We start from the raw sequence: 22,971 nt of genomic DNA on the forward strand, positions 1-22,971 counted from the left end.
AGCTTCCCCCCCACCCCACCCCCCTCTCCTCTGCCCCTCCTGCCGGCAGATCGCAGTGCCTTGAGATAATAATTATTAAAAATGACAATGAAGCTTAAATGTGCACTTCGGAGGTTCCCCTCTCCCCCCCTTTGCTGTTCTGGGGGTCACACAGTGATCAGACGATGTGCTGCAATGGTGTGGGAGACACGACTCTATCTCAAGTGGGTGGTGGGGGGAGAACACAAGGAGTCGTGGGCCACATACACCCCAAACCCCCCCCCCCCCCCACCGCCAACCCCACCAGCAGATCCCGGGGGGACGGATGGATCCCATCCTTGTCCCCGAAGGAGATGTAAAGTGGGAGAGCAGTCAATCACCGACACCTTCGCTGCGGTATCACAGGGGCTCTGCAGAGCCTTTGGTCCATCCTCAATGTCTCAGTGTCGTTTGTGCAGAGATTGAGTGTTAACGGTGCGATTCCAAAACTGCGGTCGTGGTCCCACCTTTGTGTTACCTCTGTGAGTAATTGGATACGGAAGTGTTTGTGTGTGTGTGTGTGTGTGTGTGTGCGCATTTGTGAAGAGTTTATATAAAGCCGACGCCTGTTCTCTCTGAGTCTCTCTCCGCCTTCTCTTTCCCTTTCAAAATGGGAAGTTTGTGTTTAAGTTGTGTTGCCTTTCAATAGTGATAATAATAATCCTCGCGTTGGACACACCCTCACACACACCCTCACACACACCCTCACACACACCCTCACACACACACACACACACACCCTCACACCCCAACACACCCCTCACACCCCAACACACCCTCACACACACCCCCACACACCCTCACACCCCCTCACACACACACACCCCCTCACACACACACACCCCCTCACACACACCCTCACACCCCAACACACCCTCACACCCCAACACACCCTCACACACACCCCCACACACCCTCACACCCCCTCACACACACACACCCCCTCACACACACACCCCCTCACACACACCCTCACACCCCCAACACACACACACACCCCACACACCCCCTCACATACACCCCCTCACACACACATACACCCTCTCACACCCCAACACACCCCCTCACATACCCCCTCACACACCCCCCCTCACACACACCCCCTCACACACACCCCCTCACACACACCCCCTCACACACGCGGTTTGATTTATTATTACTATTATATTATTTATATTAATTAATTATGAATGGCAGAAAGTGATCCCCTGAGCGCGCGCACACGTGCGGAGTAAAGAAAGTTGCTCAAAGGTTTGGCCCCGACCCGACCCGACCCGACCCGCCCGGGACTCGAACCCGGGGCGAGGGGTCTGACCCCTGAGCCACAGGACCGGGGCATCAGTGGGGGGGGGGGGGGCGGAGTGCGCATGCTCGGGGGCGGGACGGAGAGCGCATGCTCGGGGGCGGGGCGGAGTGCGCATGCTCGGGGGCGGGGCGGAGTGCGCATGCTCGGGGGCCGGGCGGAGTGCGCATGCTCGGGGGCGGGCGAGTGCGCATGCTCGGCTCAGGCTGTGATGGCGGCGCCGAGCGGAGAGTCACGTGTGGTGTTCACACACAGTGTTTCCAGTCTTCTCCACAACTGGTCCTGTCTCCAGGTACCGCCCCACAGCGCCCACACACCCTCACACACACCCTCACCCCCCACACCACACCCCCTCACACACACCCTCACACACACCCTCACCCCCCACACCACACCCCCTCACACACCCCCTCACACACCCCCTCACCCCCCACACCACACCCCCTCACACCCCCCCCACACCCCCCTCCCCTCACACACCCCCCCCACACCACACCCCCTCACACACACCCAATACCACACACCCTCACACACACCCTCACCCCCCACACCACACACCCTCACACACACCCCCTCACACACACCCTCCACCCCCCCCACACCACACCCCCTCACACCCCCTCCCTCACACACCCCCCACACCACCACCCCCCCTCACACACACCCCCCACACCCTCACACACACACCCACACCCCCTCACACACACCCCCACCCCCACAACTGGTCCTGTCTCCAGGTACCGCCCCACAGCCCCCACACCCACCCCCACAATATATATATACACACTATATACATCCCTACACACACTAACACTCTGCGCAACATTAACACGAGCGTATAAAAACAAACATATAAAAACATAAAAACATATAAAAACATAAGAATTAGGAGCAGGAGTCGGCCATTCAGCCCCTCGAGCCTGTGCTCCGCCCTTCAATAAGATCGCGGCCGATCTTCTCCCCTCACTCTGATTACTGCCCTCTCCCCATATCCCTAATCCCTCTATTGTTCTCTCAGTCTCGGCCTTGAAGATGTTCGAGGACTGACATCTACAGCCCTTCGGGGGGAGTGGAGTCCATACGTTCACTGCCCTCTGAGTGAAGAAATGTTTCCTCAACTCTGTTCTGAAAGGGCTGACCCTTAATTTTCAGACTATGACCTGGTTATAGGTTATAGATTCTCCCACCGGGGAAACAGTCCCTCAGTGACTACTTTATCCGCCCTTTAATAATCTTATAAATTTCAATAAGATCTCCCCTAATCCTTCTGTACTCCAGAGATTACAGCCCCAGTTTATTCAGCCTCTCCTCACAGGTCAGTCCCCTCATCCCAGGCACTAACCGAGTGAATCTACGCTGCACCCCCTCGAGGGCAAGTATGTCCTTTTATAAATAAGGACCAACACTGCACACAATCCTCTCGGTGCGGTCTCACCAAAGCCCTATACAGTTGCAGCAAAGACTTCCCTACTCTTATATTCTAAACCTTTGGCAATGAACACTAGGAATTGGAATTCCTGCTCTCCGCACCACTCTTTTAGTCAGGCGTTCAGATCTATGATCTTCTTTTGCCTGTACCAGTCAGCTCCCGGCTCAGGTAACAGTCCCGATAGCATCACTTTGGAAGTTCTATTCCTTAGTTTAATTCCCAATTCCCGGAACTCGCTCCTTAACTCGTCCCTACTGGTCCTACCAATGTCATTGGTCCCTCCCTATATGTACCATTACGATCGGATCCTCTCCCTCATGCCCTCAAATGTATCTCCAGCCCGGCGGTGACATCCTTCACCCCGGCCCCAGGAAGACAACAGAGTCCTCTTGTCTCCCCGCTACGGCGACAGAAAACCGTATCAGTCCTCCCGACTGTCTCATCCCCAATACAAATGACATTTTTAACCTCCTGCACAGGGCTGTTGGGGTCAGTTTGCCCGTCTTCCTCGCAGATTTCCTTATCCACACAGGTTGCCAATATTTCATACCTGTCAGATGAGGCGAAAGTCTGGGATTCTTCAGCCCCTCTCTTTCGGGAACGCTTGCCTTCCCGCCTGACCGTCACCCAGTCATGTCCGTCGCTGCTACATTCTTCTTCCTTGGGACTCAGGGGGCTGTCCGGCTCCAGGGTAAAGCTGTCCAGGAAGTTTTCTCCATCCCTAATGCTGCGCAGCGTCTCCACCTGAGACTGCAGCTCAGCTACTCTCGGATGGAGCTCTCTGATGTCCAGACACTCGTGGGGGACGAAGTCGCCCTCCGTTGACTCCCACACGTGACAGACCTCGCAGGTTCCCACCTGCCGCACCACCTTCACACACTCTCCACACACACAAAGATATATCGCCTGTTCCCTCACCCTCCGGCCTCGCCTCACTCCGGCCTCGCCTCACTCTGGGCTCTCGGCTCGAGTGAGGTCCGCGCAGCTCTCTCCTGTTTATGCTTTCCGGGTGCGGTCGGTTTCTGATTTGTTCGGCAGTGATTTGGAATTAACTCCCAATCGAGTGATTAATCAGTAAGTCAATTTAATCAGTAAATTGCTTGTTATTGGCTTAATGGGCGACAGCTGCTCTCCCTGTAACGTTACCCCACAAGACCAATGTACCGACCGATGGTATCGGCAATTTTAAATAACACAAGACTTAAACCAACTACAACAACTACTACAAGACTTGAATAACAACAACAAATTGGGTTATGTACTCATGAAAGCAGTTTTCACGACACTCACAGCAGCAATTCCCACTCCCACCAAATTCCCTCACACTCTGGCCTCGCCTCACTCCGGACGTAGCTCACTCTGGGCTCTCGGCTCCTAATATACACTATATACATCCCTACACACACTGCGCTACATTAACACTAACATATACACTATATACATCCCTACACACACTAACACACTGCGCTACATTAACACGAGCGTATACACTATGTTCGATATTTTAGCGCCATGAGGAAGAGGAATTTAACACCGTGTGTGTATATATATATATATACACAGAGGGGGTTAGACCCTCCTCACTGTCTTGAGTCTGGTCTGGTGTCTGGGTTACAGATTGCGGTGGACAATGGCTTCGGGGGTCAGTACAGCCAACAGAAGGCCGAATGGATGGCCGGAGTCCTGGCTCAGTATTTCCTCGACAACGGTGAGTGTGTGGAGAGACACAAAATGCTGGTTCCCCCCCTCGCCCCCCACCCCTCGCCCCCCCACCCCACTTCCCGGGCTCCTGCAGCCCCCCATTATCTGATCGGACCCTCCATTGCGTCCCTCCTGGGGGAGCGAGTGCTCTGTTAATAATAGTAATCCTTGACTTTGATTCAGTGCCTTAATTACGTCTCCGAGATAAAGCCTTAATCACATCTTCGCGAACGCGAACTCGTCTCAGCGCGAGGCGTTGTTCAGATACATGTGAGCGACGCGAACTTACCAAGAGTGGTCTTTACAGGAGACGCGGTGAAGTGATGCGACTATATTTGCGGGCGAAACGCGGCAGCCAATTGCGCCCAGAGACGTCCGGCAAACAGTCGTGGATTCAGTAACCACGTCGTTACTGTTTTGAAGGGATTATTACCCCCGGAAAGTGATCCCCCAATCGACTAAGAAGCGGGTTCCTACTGACGGCTGAGGGACACAGGCGCGTGTGGGTGTGTGTGGGGGGAATAAGGAAACTTGCCAAAGCTTTCGCCCTAACGCCAGGAATCAAACCCAGGTTTATTTGGGGGGATAAGCATATGTGAGGGATGTTCTGAGCAGCAATCGCTGCTGACACTGTGTGTTGACGGACGGACAGTGGGTGCCATCTGAATCTTTCCCTCTCCCCAGCGGATCTGGACACACAGGAGGTGGAAGATTATATATCCGAACTGATGTATAATGAGTTTGACACGGTTATTGAGGACGGCAGCTTGGCTGAGGTAAGTCAGTCGGACAGCCGTTCCAATGTGTCGGTCAGCCTGAGTCAGTGGCTCGCGCTCTCGTCTCAGCGCGAGGCGTTGTTCAGATACATGTGAGCGACGCGAACTTACCAGGAGTGGTTTTCTGACTCTCTCCTTTCCTGTCAGGTGGCTGCGCAGACCTGCACTTTCTACAATCTGTGCTGCCGGGGCCAGGAGGCAGAGGTCAGGGATCGGATCCAGCAGTTGGCAGAGAAGAGACAGAGAGTCAGAGTGGAGGTGACGAAGGGGGAAAGCCCAGGGGAGGAGGAGGAGGAGGAGGAGGAGGAAGGCAGTGAGGATGGAGAGGGGAGCGACGAGGCAGCGGAAGTAAGTTTAACTTGTGTCACTTTCCTGAGTGTGGACGCACAGTGTAGAGGAGCTTCACTGTGTCTCTAACCCTGACCTGGGGGTGTAGTGACTGTGTGTTACTGTGTCTCTAACCCTGACCTGGGGTGTAGTGACTGTGTGTTACTGTGCCTCTAACCCTGACCTGGGAGTGTAGTGACTGTGTGTTACTGTGTCTCTAACCCTGACCTGGGAGTGTAGTGACTGTGTGTTACTGTGTCTCTAACCCTGACCTGGGAGTGTAGTGACTGTGTGTTACTGTGTCTCTAACCCTGACCTGGGAGTGTAGTGACTGTGTGTTACTGTGTCTCTAACCCTGACCTGGGAGTGTAGTGACTGTGTGTTACTGTGTCTCTAACCCTGACCTGGGAGTGTAGTGACTGTGTGTTACTGTGTCTCTAACCCTGACCTGGGAGTGTAGTGACTGTGTGTTACTGTGTCTCTAACCCTGACCTGGGAGTGTAGTGACTGTGTGTTACTGTGTCTCTAACCCTGACCTGGGAGTGTAGTGACTGTGTGTTACTGTGTCTCTAACCCTGACCTGGGAGTGTAGTGACTGTGTGTTACTGTGTCTCTAACCCTGACCTGGGAGTGTAGTGACTGTGTGTTACTGTGTCTCTAACCCTGACCTGGGAGTGTAGTGACTGTGTGTTACTGTGCCTCTAACCCTGACCTGGGAGTGTAGTGACTGTGTGTTACTGTGTCTCTAACCCTGACCGGGGAGTGTAGTGACTGTGTGTTACTGTGTCTCTAACCCTGACCTGGGAGTGTAGTGACTGTGTGTTACTGTGCCTCTAACCCTGACCTGGGAGTGTAGTGACTGTGTGTTACTGTGTCTCTAACCCTGACCTGGGAGTGTAGTGACTGTGTGTTACTGTGCCTCTAACCCTGACCTGGGAGTGTAGTGACTGTGTGTTACTGTGTCTCTAACCCTGACCTGGGAGTGTGGACACACAGTGCAGAAGGAGCTTTGCTCCAACAGCTCAAGGGCGCCCTCCGGTGGATACTTACAGTATCGCACCCAATGTGAAGCCCTTGACAGGATTCATTGTAAAGTGTAGTGACTGCGTTTCACTCTTCTCCAGGCCATGGATTGTGACGGACACTGTGGCCCTCTGTCGGGAGGGGCCGCGCTGCCCGCAGGCCCCTCCCAGCCCAAACCCGAGGAGGAGGGGGAGGCGGACGGCTGGACAGTCGTGCATCGAAAAAGAAAATAAAACCAGTCTCGAGGAAGGGCCGCGTGCGAGTCCGGTCACAAAGAGCCGGGGCAACACGTGGGCTGTTTCAGGAGCGAGGGAGCGTGCGACGGGAGGAGACGAGAGCGAGGGGGCGAGCGAGGAGGAAGGCCCGTCGGAATATTTAACTTTTGTTCAATTTTTTTTTAAAACTCTTGTTTCGTTCAAAAAGAAATCCCACGTTATACCATCTTTCTTTATGGTGTCAAAGAGCTTCACAGGACTTGCTGTTGTGTGTGTCTTTTGTGGGCGAAACGCAGCAGCCGATTTGCACGAGACGTCTCCCAACAAACAGCCGTGGAGTGAGCGAGCGATTTTATCTGTCGGCCGCAACACCACGAGAGGGAGAGAAATTCCCTTCTGTTCCCCACCGACAGCTCCGCGGGGGGAGATCTTTAACGTTCGCCCTGAGCAGTGAGTGAGGTTAATAATAATCCTCCAAAAACCAAAAACAATAATAAATTGGTCATTTTCAACCCACGACTGTTTGTGGGACATTGCTGTGTGCAATCGGCCGCCGCGTTCGCTCACAAATATACCGTCAATTCACTTTACAGTGTGTCCTGTGAAGCGCTTTGGGACGTCCTCCCGACGTGAAAAGCGCTATATCAAATGCAAAGATTATTATTATTATTATTATTGTGTAAATCTATGTGTATTATCTGCTTCAATGGCCACTGATGGGAGTGAGTGCCGCACAGTGCTGCCCTCTGTCTGAAGAAGTTCCTTCTGAATTCCCATTTCAATCCTCAGTCACTGTCTTACACTCGTGTTTCTCCGTGAAGTCTCGGTCACAAATAGGGACCACCTGTTATAGAGCTGTGACACCGTGTTGTATTGGTGTCACTTGTGGCACTGCAATCAGTGCTGTCGCTCAGGGGGAGTCCTGTAGCTCAGGGGTTAGAGCACTCGCTTTGCGAGTGAGAGACGTGAGATCATTTTCAGACAGAGGGCCAAACCTCGGGCAAGTTTCCTTACTCCACACAGAGCCTAATAATAATAATAATAATCCTCCAAAACAAAAACAATAATAAATTGGTCATTTTCAATCCATGACCGTTTGTGGGACATTGCTGTGCGCAATTGGCCGCCGCGTTCGCCCACAAATATACAGTCACTAAGACGTGAAAAGCGCTATATCAAATGCAAAGCATTATTATTAGTATTTAACGTCTCACCTGAAGGATGGAGTCTCCGCCGATGCTGCTCTCTCACTTTATCTCTCCCCCCCCCCCCCAGCACTGCCCTGGAGCATCAGCTTAGACTGGACGGTTTCCAAGTCCCCGACGTGTGTGTGTGTGTGTGGGGGGGGGGTGGGGGCTGACACCCACAACGTCCCGATAGAGACGAGAGAGAGCGATTGAATCACAATGTATTTTGTATATATTTTTAAAAAAAACAATAATACGTGAAAAAGACAATTCTCGCTAATACTTCTTGTCGGCAAAAAACATTTTAACAAATAAAACCGTGGCCAGCCACGGCTTGTGATAGGTCATCGGGGGTGGGGGGGGGGGGGCAGCGGGGAAAGGGGGAGAGAGAGGGGGGAGCGGGGGTGGGGGGGGAGCGCAAGGAAGAGGGGGAGGGAATTCTGGGGAGAGGGAGCGAGAGATGGGGAAAGAATGACGAGGGGAGAGGGAGTGTGTTGGATGATGTGAGAGTTGGTGGAGGAGAGGAGAGACACTCACACGGCCGATATATAATGATTAATGTTCCTGTAGCAAAGTCAAAGTGCCTCCAAATTTCAAGTATTGCTGCTTTCAAATACACGAGTGCTCTGCCCTATCTCTCACACACACACACACGTGTGCTCTGCCCTATCTCTCACACACACACACACACACGTGTGCTCTGCCCTGTCTCTCACACACACACACACACACGTGTGCTCTGCCCTGTCTCATACACACACACACACACACACACACGAGTGCTCTATGTCTCTCACATACACACACGTGTGCTCTGCCCTGTCTCACACAAACACACACACGTGTGCTTTGCCCTGTCCCTCACACACACGTGTGCTCTGCCCTGTTTCTCACACACACACACGTGTGCTCTGCCCTGTCTCACACACACACACACACCCGTGTGCTCTGCCCTGTCTCACACACACCCGTGTGCTCTGCCCTGTCCCTCACACGCACACACACGTGTACTCTGCCCTGTCTCTCACACACACACACACGCGTGTGCTCTGCCCTGTCTCACACAAACACACACACGTGTGCTCTGCCGTCTCTCTCACACACACACACACACCCGTGTGCTCTGCCCTGTCACACACACACACACACACACACACGTGTGCTCTGCCCTGTCTCACACACACACCCACACACGTGTACTCTGCCCTGTCTCACACACACACACACACACGTGTGCTCTGCTCTGACCCACACACTAGATTGTGTGTTGCTCAGTCGGGTGATGATGAGTCTCGAGCTCTGGTCTTGGGAGTTTCTTCACCTGGTGGCTGAGGGGACCTGGTGGGCTCTGAGCTGGACAGAGGCTGGTCTGGGCTGGACGGAGGCTGGTCTGGGCTGGACGGAGGCTGGTCTGGGTTGGACGGAGGCTGGTCTGGGCTGGACGGAGACTGGTCTGGGTTGGACGGAGGCTGGCCTGGGTTGGATGACGTCTGGCCTGGCTCAGGCCGCTCGGGGTGTGGCTCTGACGTGCGCTGGTCTGGGCTGCACAGCCCCTCACCCTCCCCACCACGTCCGGCTCTGGTCAGTGCGGTCACCCACTGTGTCCGCAGATCTTCGGTCTCTACACTGAAACGCAGGGTCAGGTGGCTCTGAGAGATGCTGAAGGGGAACCTCCTCTCCACCCGCTCCCCAGGATCGGGTCTGCTGACCTGGAACCCGATCAGAGGGACACTGCGGGCGGCCTTCACATCCTGGCCCAGAGAGAACACCAGCATCAACAACGGCAACAACAGCAACAACAACAACGGCAACAACNACGGCAACAACAACAACAACGGCAACAACAGCAACAACGGCAACAACAGCAACAACGGCAACAACAGCAACAACAACGGCAACAACATCACCAACATCAACAACGGCAACAACATCAACGGCAACAACATCAGCACTAAAACACTAATAAGGATTATTATTATTAATAATACATTCAAACAGCGTCTTATCACGTCGCGGAGACGTCTCAAAGCGCTTCACTGGATACACTAAAGTATAGGAAGAGGGAGTGGATGGAGAGAGGGAGAGGGAGGGATAATGGAGGTTGGGTGGGAGGCACCGAGAGAGACCGGGGGGGGAGGGGGGGGGGATGGAACGAGGCAGAGAGTGGGGGGTTGGGGATAGACGGAGGGGGACAGAAATACTGACCTGACGAGCCCCGTAGATATAGAGGACGAGAGGTTCGCTGTCGGGAATCACTAACCAGCCTCGGTGCCAGGATTTGCTGCTCTTCTCCATGTAACTGACGTAGCCGCAGACAACACTATTCTCAGCCACCAGCGAGGCTTGTTTCTGATCCCACCGCGAGTGGGGGGGGGGGGGGGGGCGACACGGGTTACAGTGACGACAGTGCAGTCTGTTTCACCCCCCACAACCCCATCCCCCCCCACTGACACCCTCTAACCCCATTCCCCCCACTGACACCCTCTAACCCATTCCCCCCCACTGACACCCTCTAACCCCATTCCCCCCCCACTGACACCCTCTAACCCCATTCCCCCCCCACTGACACCCTCTAACCCCATTCCCCCCCCACTGACACCCTCTAACCCCATTCCCCCCCCACTGACACCCTCTAACCCCATTCCCCCCCACTGACACCCTCTAACCCCATTCTCCCCCACACTGACACCCTCTAACCCCATTTCCCTAAGCCACTGAGCCTCCGTCACTCCCTGCCTCACCGCCTCCACTTTGCTCTTCAGATCGCACGTGAAGACCTTCCTCTTAGACCTCTCCCCCCCGCTCCCCACCCCCCCCGCACCCCCCGGCCCGAGACGCTGTGTTGTTGCTCTGACCTGCAGGATGGACCTCCTCCTGTGGGAGGGAGGTTCTGGTTGGGGAGGACTGGCTGCGGTTCCCTGCAGCGCTGTGTGACAGTCACAGCAAACGCGGCTCCACCGGTTATTGTCGTACTTGAGCTGCGCCCGGAATTCTGAGCATTTCCCACAAACGACCTGTGGGCGACAGCAGCACCGGGAACGTCACCGGAGAAACCGAGAGGGGGGGGGGAACACATGTACACACAGGCGTGTACGCAGAGGCACACTCGTGCATATACTGTCACAAACGCCCTCAAACACACACCTACACACACATAAACACCTACACACACGCGTACACACAGACAAATGCGCGTATACCCAGACACAAACACACACACACGTATGCCCAGACACACTCCCAAACACCTACACACACACCCTTAAACACGTACACACATGCTCCCAAACACCTACACTCTCGCATATACCCAGACACACACACACTCCCAAGCATGTACACATCTGTTGCACGGGCACACATATATGTACACATATACACGCCTCGCTCACTGGGTACTCACATGGCCACACGCCTTGCAGTGGTGCCGGCGTTTAGTGATGGAGTTGAAAGGCTCCTGACATTTCATACACATAGTGACGTCCTTCTCCCTAATCGGGGTGGGTGCCCTCCTTCCCAAGTCACTGGCCTGTCACACACACACATACACAGTCACTGACCAGTCACACACACACACACACAGTCACTGACCAGTCACACATACACAGTCACTGACCGGGCACACACACACAGTCACTGACTGACCTGTGTTACATACACACACTGTCTCACACTGTCTCACAAACACACACACAACAGTTACACATACACACTGGTGAGGGCTCACCGGGGAGTCTGGTGGTGTCTCCGAGTCTCGTAATGAACCGTTTAAGAGATGTGCCATCTCCTCGTGCTTCACAATAGTGTCCTGTATAGCCTGTGGGGTAACACACACACAGTCACTAACACTACTGTGTGTCACACACACACAGCTTTACTGTGTCTCTAACCCTGACCGGGGAGTGTGGACGCACAGTGTAGACGGAGCTTTACTGTGTCCTTAAACAATAACATGATTTACCTGAATCCAATCTCTCTTTTCCTCTTCAGTTCTGTGAGGAGAGAGAAATTCATAATAAGGAATCTAAATGGATTCAAACTGAGCCCCAACATGTAACTGTTCATTCAACAGAAACACATCCCTGTATTAGCTCACGGTCCAGGCTGACCCTCCAGCCCAGCGCTGGGGAGCAGGGAGAGCGAGTTCCGCATCGTCAAGAGACGTGAAAAAATCCTGGCGCACATTCCAGGGGGGTGGGGGGAACTTCCCAGTGTCCTGGCAGACAGATAAAACCGCTGGCTCGCTTCACGCCTGTTTGCGGGGACGTTGCTGAGCGCAAACTGGCTGCCGCGTTAGACATACAGTCACTAACTACACTTCACAGTGAATCCGGTGGAGCGCCTTGAGACGTCCTCCTGACGGGAAAGGTTCTGTGTCACACGTTTGTGATATTATGTGTTTTGCTTATAAATACAAATGCTCACCTGGCCAACAGCTCCAGGGAACGCTGCTTTCCCGAAACCAGGAACGTGTGGGAAGCACTCAGGCTACTTGTCTCCTTCAGCTGGGAATCAAATCGTAACAATCAATCATCAACAACCTGGGACCTGGGAGTGTGGACGGACACACAGTGTAGAGGAGCTTTACTGTGTCTCTAACCCTGACCCGGGAGTGTGGACACACAGTGTAGAGGAGCGTTACTGTGTCTCTAACCCTGACCTGGGAGTGTGGACGCACAGTGTAGAGGAGCTTTACTGTGTCTCTAACCCTGACCTGGGAGTGTGGACACACAGCGTAGAGGAGCGTTACTGTGTCTCTACCCTGACCTGGGAGTGTGGACACACAGTGTAGAGGAGCGTTACTGTGTCTCTAACCTGACCTGGGAGTGTGGACGCACAGTGTAGAGGAGCTTTACTGTCTCTCTAACCCTGACCTGGGAGTGTGGACGCACAGTGTAGAGGAGCTTTACTGTGTCTGTAACCCTGACCTGGGAGTGTGGACACACAGTGTAGAGGAGCATTACTGTCTCTCTAACCCTGACCTGGGAGTGTGGACGCACAGTGTAGAGACAGCTGATGGAAACTGACCTCCATTCCTTCCACGTCAATCCTCGCCCGCACCCCAAACTTCTGGCCAATCAGGCGCAGTTTCGGGACACAGTAAAGTAATCGGTCGTTGAACTGTGGAGACATAGAAATCAGACGAGGGAGCGAATGTTTATTATTCACTTGATATGAATAATAATTGGCATTTGATGTAGCGAGGATCCTGGCTGCCAGCTCACCAGAACGATGGGGTGAGGAGTGGAGCTCACACACAAGCGCAAGGATGAGGTGATGGTCCTGGCGGGTTGGGATGGGGTGACGCGGTTAGGATGGAGCCACGATGGAGGTGATGATGGAGTGCGATGTCTGGTTCACACACTCACCAGGATGATGTAGTGGTCCTGGCTGGTGAGGATGACGGTGTTGGGGTAAGGATGGGGTGCCTGGGTGAGGATGGGGATGTTGGGGTGAGGATGGGGCTGACGGGGTGAAGATGGGGATGAGGTAATGCTGAATGGTAAGGATGGGGTGTTGGGGTAAGTTTTGGGTTGACAAGGTGAAGATGGGAGTGATGGGGTAAGGATGGGGGCGAAGGGGTGAGGGTGGGGCTGATGGGGTGATGACTCACCAGGATGAGGTAACGCTCTTGGCTGCTCCTGTTCTTGGCTGACAACTTGAGGATGTGACCCTCTTTGATCAGTTCCTTGGTCGGGTTCACAATGTCCTCCTCTCCCCCAAGAAGCTCGTAAACTTTTAACAGTTTGTGCATCCGTTCCTGTCAGAGAGAGAGTCAACATCATCATCAACAACATCATTCTCATTAACATCATCATCACCATCGTGGGGAGTGGGGGGGGGGGGGAGTGGATACTCACCATTTTACGGATGGCTGCGTTGGAATGATCGGCTGCTGTTGATATTAACTCCAGAGACTCTGTGAGGGGGAGAGAGACGGGGGGGGGGGGGCGTGGGTTGGAGAGAGAGAGGGGGAGAGAAAGTGTGAGACACACAACACTGTTCACATGGTGCGCGTCACGGGGGGTGGGGGGGGCATCAGGGCGAGGACGGGAGGAGGCTGGGGGATTTGGGGTGATGGAGGGAATTGGGCGTAGTGGTGGGGGGGGTGTTAGCGGGAACAGGCAGGGGAGGGGGAGCCGAGCGAGGGGGGTTTAGGGGACACTAACTCTCAGCGTCCCCCCTGTCTGGGGAGTCGGGGGGCAGTTTCCGCAGATAGTCTGTGAGCAGCAGTTGGTAACGAGGGATTCTCTGGACCGGTTCCAACATGTGATGGGTCAGTGTCAGATTCCCACAGAGATCCTCCTTCTGTGTGTGAGGCAGAGACACAGAGTCAATACACACTCACTCACACACACACTCACTCACACACACACTCACACACTCTCACACACATACATACACACACACACTCACACATACTCTCACATACACACTCACACACACTCACACTCACTCACTCACACTCACTCACACACAGACACACACACACACTCTAACACATACCCACTCATACACACTCACTCACACACACTGACACACTCTCAAACACACACACAAACCCTGTCACACACACACTCACACACACAGCTCCTCTATATTAGAGAGGGGGTGTGGGGGCTATGGCTGACCTGGACTGCCTGCAGCACGGCTGTGAAGTGGGGGGAACGTTGGCTCCAGTTGCTGACCAGCTCCATAGCTCGGTCGAAGTTGCTGACGTATTCGCCGTACATCTTGAGGAAGGGGGCCAACTTCTGTACAATGTCCCCAATCCGAGGGGTCACATGCCTGGGGGGTGGGGGGGGGGAGAGAGGGAGGGAGGGGGAGATAGGGGGGGAGAGAGAGAGCGGGGGTGGGGGTGGAAAGAGATGAATATTGAAATAATTAGGCTTATCCCTACCCCCCCCCACTCCACGCTCTCACCCTCCCCATTCTCCCCTCCCACTCCCTCGCCCCTCCACTCACCACTCCTCCATGCGTCTCTCGAGGGCGGGCAGCAGGAAGTTGTGATGGAAACAGTAAATGGAGCCGGTGTTGGAGAAGATTCCCGTCACCACCTCCCCAGGCAACGAGGAGTTACAGCGAGACTCAGCCAGCAACCGTGCACAGAACACCTGGGTGTGACAGAGAGAGTGTGAGAGACAGAGAGACACACAGATTGTGAGAGACAGAGAGAGACACAGAGTGTGAGAGACAGAGAGAGACACAGAGTGTGAGAGACTGAGAGAGACACTGAGAGTGTGTGAGAGAGAGACACAGAGTGTGAGAGACTGAGAGACACAGAGAGTGTGAGACATAGAGTGTGGAGAGAGAGACACAGAGTGTGAGAGACTGAGAGAGACACAGAGTGTGAGAGACTGAGAGAGACACTGAGAGTGTGTGAGATAGTGAGAGAGACACAGAGTGTGAGAGACTGAGAGACACAGAGTGTGAGAGATTGAGAGAGACATAGAGTGTGAGAGACTAAGAGAGACACAGAGTGTGAGAGACTGAGAGAGACACAGAGTGTGAGACAGAGAGACAGAAAGAGACGGAGAGAGTGTGAGAGATAGTGAGAGAGACACACACAGTGACACAGAGGGTGTGAGAGAGACAGAGAGAGAGACACTGCACGACTGTCGTGATGACTGTAGTGACGAGTGTTTATTACCTGGTCAAGGAGGTGAAGCCTGGACACATACGCTCTCTCCGTCTGCAGCAGCTCATTGGCCACGTTGAAAGCTTTCTGTGCTGCCGTTAGCTGTTACACACATAAACCCTCATTACACACGCCTCACGCACACTCACCTCACACCCACTCGTCTCACGCTCGCAACAACAACAAGTTGCATTTATATAGCAACCTTCATGCCGGACGGTGTCTCAGAACGATTTGAGACTCACCTCACGTGCTCAGACACACACACACACCCTCACAGACACACACACAGACACTCACAGACACAGACACTCAGACACACACGCGCTCAGACACACAAGCGCTCACAGACACAGACACAGAAACTCACAGACACACACACACAGACGCTCACAGACACACACACACAGACGCTCACAGACACACACACAGAGCTGGTTGATGGCTTTACCTCTCCCGGCTCTGCAATCTCGTGTGATGTGGATTCGGACTCCTCTCCGCTCCCCTCCCCCAGATCACTGTCAGCCTCGGAGTCCCTGAGGCCGGCCCCCCTGCCCTGGGTGGGGGTCTGGGGCTGAGTCTGGGTGTGGAGGGTCTCGTCACCAGTAAAGCACAGCTCGTCGCTGGTGGAGGGGGAGCTCAGGCTGTCAATCCCACTGTCCCTGTTCCTGACCTTGGCCCCACGCCAGCGACACTCGCCCACCATCTCCGAGCTTTCCATCAACTCCTGCAGCTCTGTCAGGCTGATCCCACACTCCAGACCCACAGCGGCCTTCCCGGGAACCTCCCCACCCAGCCCCGGGCACGGACACAGCATCTCTACTCCCAGCGGGATCCGCTCCCTGTGAGAGAGAGAGGGGGGGGTGGGGGGAAGAGAGTGTGTGTGAGAGAGTGTTAGAGGCAGAGAGAGCGTATGTGTGTGTGACAGAGAGTGTGAAAGAGAAAGAGGTGTAGAGAGAGAGAGTGAGAGGCAGCGAGCGAGTGAGACAGAGAGAGGGAGTTAGTGTGTGTGAGTGACACTGTGTGTGTGAGAGAGAGACCAGGAGTGTGTGAGAGAGAGTGTGTGAGAGAGGCAGAGAGAGTGTATGTGAGAGAGTGTGTGAGAGTGTGTGTGTGTATGTGAGAGGCAGAGAGATGAAGAGTGTGTGAGAGAAAGAATGTGTGTATGAGAGAGGCAGAGATGAAGAGAGTGTGTGTGTGAGTGTTTGTGTGTGTGAGAGTGCGTGTGAGAGTGCGTGTGCGTGTGAGTGAGTGTGAGTGTGAGCGAGAGAGGCGGAGAGAGTGAGAGGCAGAGATGAAGGAGAGCTCACCTCTCAAACTGTTGGATGAGTGAGGACACACATGGGGAGTTGCCCACATCTCTGGCCATGGCTCTGGGGGGCTTGGTCCTGTCAGGCCTGGGGTCCGCGGGCAGTGGTCTGGATGGGGGAGGGGGGATGGGCTCCAGCAGGCGGGAGCGACGGGCGCTGTGCAGGTGGGGGGGCTTCGGGGGAACTGGCAGATCAGAGACAGAGAGAGATTGAGAGAGTCTGACACTATTTGATAGACCACCTTATCACATTGTCAAGACACTTCAAAGTGCTTCACAGCATTTACTGTGAGGTGTAGTGACTGAGGCAAACGTGGTAACCAACTGAGCACAGCGACGTCTCACAAACAGTCGTGTGTTGAGTGACCACATTATTATCGGCCGGGATTGGACTGGATTGTCAGTCAGGACACCAGAAGAGCGAGAGAGAGAGATTCCCTTCTCTTTTTGAACAGCCTGAGGGAGGTCTTTAACGTCCACCCGAACAGGCAGGCGGAAGCTCAGTTTGACGTCGCCATGCACAACACAGCTGCACAACACACAGTCACTACACTTTAGTGATTCTGCGAAACATTTTGCATCCGGCAATACTACAGGTGACCACTGGAGGACAACCACAAGCCATTTCCACTACACTGTGTGTCCGCACTCCCAGGTCAGGGTTAGAGACACAGTAAAGCTCTACACTGTGTGTCCACACTCCCAGGTCAGGGTTAGAGACACAGTAAAGCTCTCTCTGTCTGCACTGTCCGGGTCAGGGCTGACACAGTATTATTGATTGTATTATTGATCGCTGATGCTCACCTTGTGGTTTGGCTTTGGGGGGGACTGGTTTGGGGTCACTGACCCCCGTGGCAATGCTGTCAATGTTGGGGGGGAAGCTGGGGTGTTGGGATTCAGCCCCTCCTTCGGGCCATCGTGGGGTTTCCAGCGACAAGCTCCTCACCAGCGAGCAGGAGGCAGACACCCCTAAAGACACACAGTGAGAGAGGGGGTCAGTACAGAGAGAGAGGGGGAGAGAGAGAGAGAGAGAGAAAGACTGTGAGGGAGTCAGAGTCCGAGTGAGACAAACAAACAGATACTGTAACTGGAACTAACAGACTGTGCAGCTGCTCTCAATCACAGAGTCCACAGAGACACTCACTGCTCTACGATCACTCTCTCTGTCCACTCTTCGGGCTCTCCCTCTCTCTCCCCCTTCTGTCTCTCTCTCTCTCTCTCTCCCCCTCTCTGCTTGTCTCCCTCTCTGTCTTCTGTCTCGCGCCGCGCCTCTCGCTTTCACACTCGCCTCGCAGTCTCTCTCGCTCCCAAAACAACAACTTGCATTTATGCAGCACCCCTCACACAGGGTAGCGTCCCAGACTCTCTCTCTTCCTCCCTCCCTCTCTCTCTGCGTGTGTCTGTCTCTGTGAGAAACACAGCCACACACACACACACACACACACACACACACAGGAGAGAGCGATTTGGGAGAAATGGTACGGAAAAGAGACGAGAGAGATGAATTCAAAAGTAAAGGCTTGAAGCTTGTGGGGGTGGGGGGGTGGGGAAGAGGTTTAAACACTACCAGATGGGAGTGAGCCATTCTGGTAACTAACTAGTTATTAAACCCACGTGTCTGCAAACCATTACCTCGTCCCAAGCCCACCCCCACGCTGCAGCTCTCCTCTCATCCCATCGCTCTTTCTCCCCCACCTAGACCTTAGGGAAGGGAATCTCTCTCTCTCACCACCCCCTTGCCCTGGCCGACGAGCCTCTCCAGATAAAATCACTCGCTCGCTTTAATGACTGTTTACGGGGGTGTCACTGTGTCTCAAAGAAGCGCTTTGAGACGTCTGGAAGACACGAAAAGCGCTATGTCAAATGCAGGGATTATTATTATTATTAGAGACACATACACAGGGACGCACGCACACCGGCACAGACAGAGAGAGAGGGAGAGAGAGAGAGAGAAGCACAAAGAGAGACATGTACAGAGGGAGGTACACACACGTACAAACACAGAGAGACACACACACACACACACACACAGACAGACAAAGCGATACACACACACAGAGCGATACACACACAAACACAGACACAGACAGAGAGAAACACAGAGAGACAGACAGCAATATATAGAGAGTGAGAGACAGAGAGAGGTTGTTCACACACACACTCAGCCCTCAGATATCAGACACTCTCTCTCTCTGTGATCAACCAGTGCCCCCAACTCTCTCCATCCCAGCAGCACCTTCCCTGCCAACCCACTCCAGGCCACACACACACTCCCCTCACACACACACCCCCACCCTCACACACACACACTCCCCTCATACACACACACTCCCCTCATACACACACCCCCACCCTCATACACACACCCCCACCCTCATACACACACCCACCCCCATACACACACATCCCCACCCTCATACACACACACACACACTCCCCTCACACACACACACACTCCCCTCACACACACTCCCCTCATACACACATACACCCCCCCACCCTCACACACACACCCCCACCTTCATACACACACACTCCCCTCATACACACACACTCCCCTCATACACACACACACACTCCCCTCACACACACTCCCCTCATACACACATACACCCCCCACCCTCACACACACACACCCACCTTCATACACACACACACCCTTCATACACACACACACTCCCCTCATACACACACACACACCCCTCATACACACACACCCTCATACAGACACACACACCCCTCATACACACACACACCCTCATACACACACACACCTCTCATACACACACACACACACACACCCACCCTCATACACACACACTCCCCCCACCCTCACACACACACTCCCCTCACACGCTAACACAAACCTCTCCTTTTACAGGATTCTTTGTGCAAAGCTAATTTTACGCCCCCCCCCACCCCACCCCCTCTCGATCTCTCTCTCTCTCTGCCCATCCACACTCCCCAGGTCAGGGTTAGAGATAGAGCAAAACTCCCCTTGTGTATCGCTATCTCTGTCCATCTCTCTGTCTCTGTGTCCCTCTCACTCCCTGTCTATCTCTCTGTGTGTCTCTCTCTCTCCCTCTCTCCCCGCCACCCACTCTCTCACCCCCTCGCGCTCTCTCCCCCCCTCGCGCTCTCTCCCCCCCTCGCGCTCTCTCTCCCCCTCGCGCTCTCTCCCCCCCTCGCGCTCTCTCTGTGTGTTGCCTGTGATCACAGTAACACTCACCACCTGAGCAGAGCACAGAGAAGCTGGCGGTCCTGAGCTGCCGAGGAGAGGCTGAGGCGCTGGGCTCACAGCTACAGGGAGGCGATGGCAGGTCTGACAAAGGCATCCTCACCGGGTTCAGCTGCATCTTCTCCTGCAAACACACAAACACTCTCACACTCACACACAGACACTCTCACACTCAGACACACACAAACACTCTCACTCTCACACTCACACACACACAAATACTCTCACACACACACACTGTCACACTCACACACACACAAACACTCTCACACTCACACACAGACACTGTCACACTCAGACACTGTCACACACTCACACACAGACACTGTCACACTCACTCTCACACTCACACAGACACTGTCACACTCACACTCACACACTCACACACAGACACTATCACACTCACAAACACTCACACACAGACACTGTCACACTCACACACAGACACTGTCACACTCACACAAACACTCTCACACTCACACACAGACACTGTCACACTCACACTCACAACACTCACACACAGACACTGTCACACTCACACACACACAACCACTCTCACACTCACACACTGTCACACTCACACAAACACTCACACACAAACACACACACAAACACTCTCACACTCGTACACAAACACTCTCTCACACACGCAAACACACACACATACAAACACTCACTCACACTCAAAGACTGCCACACAAACACTCACACACAAACACTCACACACACAAACACTCCCTCACACTCACACATAAACTCTCACACTCACAGACTGCCACACAAACACACACATACAAACACTCTCACACACAAACACACACAAACACTCACACACAAACACTAACACTGTCACACTCACACACAAACACTCTCACACTCACACACAAACTCTCACACTGATACACACACATACTCTCATACACTCACACACAAACACTGTCACAATCACATAAACACTTTCTCACACACAAACACTCTCACACACAAACACTCACAAACACACACACAAACACTCTCACACTCGTACACAAACACTCTCTCACACACGCAAACACACACACATACAAACACTCACTCACACTCAAAGACTGCCACACAAACACTCACACACAAACACTCACACACACAAACACTCCCTCACACTCACACATAAACTCTCACACTCACACTCAAAGACTGCCACACAAACACACACACACAAACACTCACTCACACATAAACTCTCACACTCACACTCAAAGACTGCCACACAAACACACACATACAAACACTCTCTCACACAAACACTCTCACACACAAACACTCACAATTGCACACACACAAACACTCTCACACACAAACACTCACAATCACACACACACACAAACACTCTCACACTCGTACACAAACACTCACAATCACACACACACAAACACTCACAAACACTCGCACACAAACACTCACAATCACACACACAAACACTCACAATCACACACACACAAACACTCTCACACTCGTACACAAACACTCACAATCACACACACAAACACTCACAATCACACACACACACACTCTCACACAAACACTCACAATCACACACACACACACACTCTCACACAAACACTCACAATCACACACACACACACTCTCACACAAACACTCACAATCACACACACACACACACTCTCACACAAACACTCACAATCACACACACACACTCTCACACAAACACTCACAATCACACACACACACACACACACACTCTCACACAAACACTCACAATCACACACACACACACACACACACTCTCACACAAACACTCACAATCACACACAAACACACACACACACTCTCACACAAACACTCACAATCACACACACACAAACACTCACAAACACTCGCACACAAACACTCACAAACACTCGCACACAAACACTCACAATCACACACACACTCTCACACAAACACTCACAATCACACACACACTCTCACACAAACACTCACAATCACACACACACTCGCACACAAACACTCACAATCACACACACACTCGTACACAAACACTCACAATCACACACACAAACACACACACACACACTTAAGACAAACACAGACCCACAAGCTCTCTCCTTCTCCCCCTTTCCCTGTGGCTGTACTGACGCCCCTCCCCCGTACCAGCGAAAAGTCCTCAGAACTTGTTTGAAAGTTTCTTTGTGTCTCGATCGCTTCCATTCACAACGTACATTTCCCGACCCTCTATCTCTCTCCCCCCCCGTTTCCTTCTCTTTTTTTGCGTAAACATATATCTGTGTCGGTCACGAACACATATCTGTTTCCCGTTCTCTTGTGCGGTGGAGCGGCTCCGAATTTGAGGGCTCCAAACCGATGCCTTCAACTGACCCCAAACTCTCTCTGTCTCTGTCCCGACTCACACACAAAAAAATCAGTTATTCCTCTCCGCACAGGATATACGCCCTTTCCTTAAAGGCACAGGACAAACCCTTCAGGCTCCTCGTCTCCCAGCGCAGCGACTTAAAAGCTGCTCACCCTCAGCAAACTCCACACACACACACACACACACCCACACCCCGAGCCCTCACCCCCACACGGGGAGGCTTTGAGCTCACAGTCTGAGCTGACGCTCCAGTGCAGCTCTGGGGGGGGGGGGGGGGAGGAGAGAGCGCTCCCCACTGTCAGAGGTCCTTCAGATGAGTCCCTATGTGGGACTCACCCCCATCACACACACACACACACACACACACACGCACGTCGGGTATAGGCTAAGCTGATGCTCCAGCGCAGCGCTGGGCGGAGGTTTGTCTTGTCG

General features: G+C 53.4%; 2 protein-coding genes across 4 annotated transcripts; one reads left to right on the forward strand and one right to left on the reverse strand.

Moving 5' to 3' along the window:
- Positions 1-1,482: 1,482 nt before the first annotated feature.
- On the forward strand, positions 1,483-7,003 carry tsr2 (TSR2 ribosome maturation factor). Its single transcript, XM_042345523.1, has 5 exons — positions 1,483-1,613; positions 4,368-4,458; positions 5,136-5,227; positions 5,375-5,575; positions 6,679-7,003. The coding sequence occupies exons 1-5, from the start codon at positions 1,533-1,535 to the stop codon at positions 6,808-6,810; spliced, it is 597 nt and encodes a 198-aa protein (XP_042201457.1). The 5' UTR covers positions 1,483-1,532; the 3' UTR covers positions 6,811-7,003.
- Positions 7,004-9,163: 2,160 nt separating this feature from the next.
- fgd1 (FYVE, RhoGEF and PH domain containing 1) lies at positions 9,164-22,746 on the reverse strand. Of its 3 annotated transcripts, none has more exons than XM_042345528.1 (19): positions 22,320-22,746; positions 20,157-20,289; positions 17,732-17,896; positions 16,929-17,112; positions 16,070-16,460; positions 15,631-15,720; positions 14,946-15,094; positions 14,612-14,768; positions 14,150-14,288; positions 13,841-13,899; positions 13,594-13,740; positions 13,008-13,100; positions 12,405-12,484; positions 11,941-11,971; positions 11,707-11,796; positions 11,383-11,508; positions 10,835-10,993; positions 10,185-10,328; positions 9,164-9,730 (listed from the first exon to the last, which is right to left on the reverse strand). In XM_042345528.1, the coding sequence occupies exons 1-19, from the start codon at positions 22,374-22,376 to the stop codon at positions 9,251-9,253; spliced, it is 2,874 nt and encodes a 957-aa protein (XP_042201462.1). In that variant the 5' UTR covers positions 22,377-22,746; the 3' UTR covers positions 9,164-9,250. The 3 variants fall into 3 exon arrangements, with proteins under 3 accessions (XP_042201462.1, XP_042201461.1, XP_042201463.1); XM_042345527.1 differs by having other exon boundaries at positions 22,260-22,746; XM_042345529.1 differs by lacking the exon at positions 22,320-22,746 and adding an exon at positions 22,264-22,318.
- Positions 22,747-22,971: the final 225 nt, after the last annotated feature.

This window comes from Callorhinchus milii, unplaced genomic scaffold (genome assembly GCF_018977255.1).
Source record: "Callorhinchus milii isolate IMCB2004 unplaced genomic scaffold, IMCB_Cmil_1.0 Scaffold56, whole genome shotgun sequence".
Lineage (NCBI taxonomy): Eukaryota > Metazoa > Chordata > Chondrichthyes > Chimaeriformes > Callorhinchidae > Callorhinchus > Callorhinchus milii.

What these genes read in the sequence shown, in the direction of transcription:
- tsr2 (XM_042345523.1), top strand. Translation starts at nt 1,533, where the DNA reads ATGGCGGCGCCGAGCGGAGAGTCACGTGTGGTGTTCACACACAGTGTT. An exon ending in TCAGTATTTCCTCGACAACG is followed by an intron (nt 4,459 to 5,135) that starts GTGAGTGTGTGG and finishes CCCTCTCCCCAG; the next exon opens with CGGATCTGGACACACAGGAG. An exon ending in AGGACGGCAGCTTGGCTGAG is followed by an intron (nt 5,228 to 5,374) that starts GTAAGTCAGTCG and finishes CTTTCCTGTCAG; the next exon opens with GTGGCTGCGCAGACCTGCAC.
- fgd1 (XM_042345527.1), bottom strand. Translation starts at nt 22,376, where the DNA reads ATGGAAGCGATCGAGACACAAAGAAACTTTCAAACAAGTTCTGAGGAC. An exon ending in GGCTTCACCTCCTTGACCAG is followed by an intron (nt 15,095 to 15,630) that starts GTAATAAACACT and finishes TGTCACACCCAG; the next exon opens with GTGTTCTGTGCACGGTTGCT. An exon ending in AGACAGGGGGGACGCTGAGA is followed by an intron (nt 13,900 to 14,149) that starts GTTAGTGTCCCC and finishes TCCCCCTCACAG; the next exon opens with AGTCTCTGGAGTTAATATCA.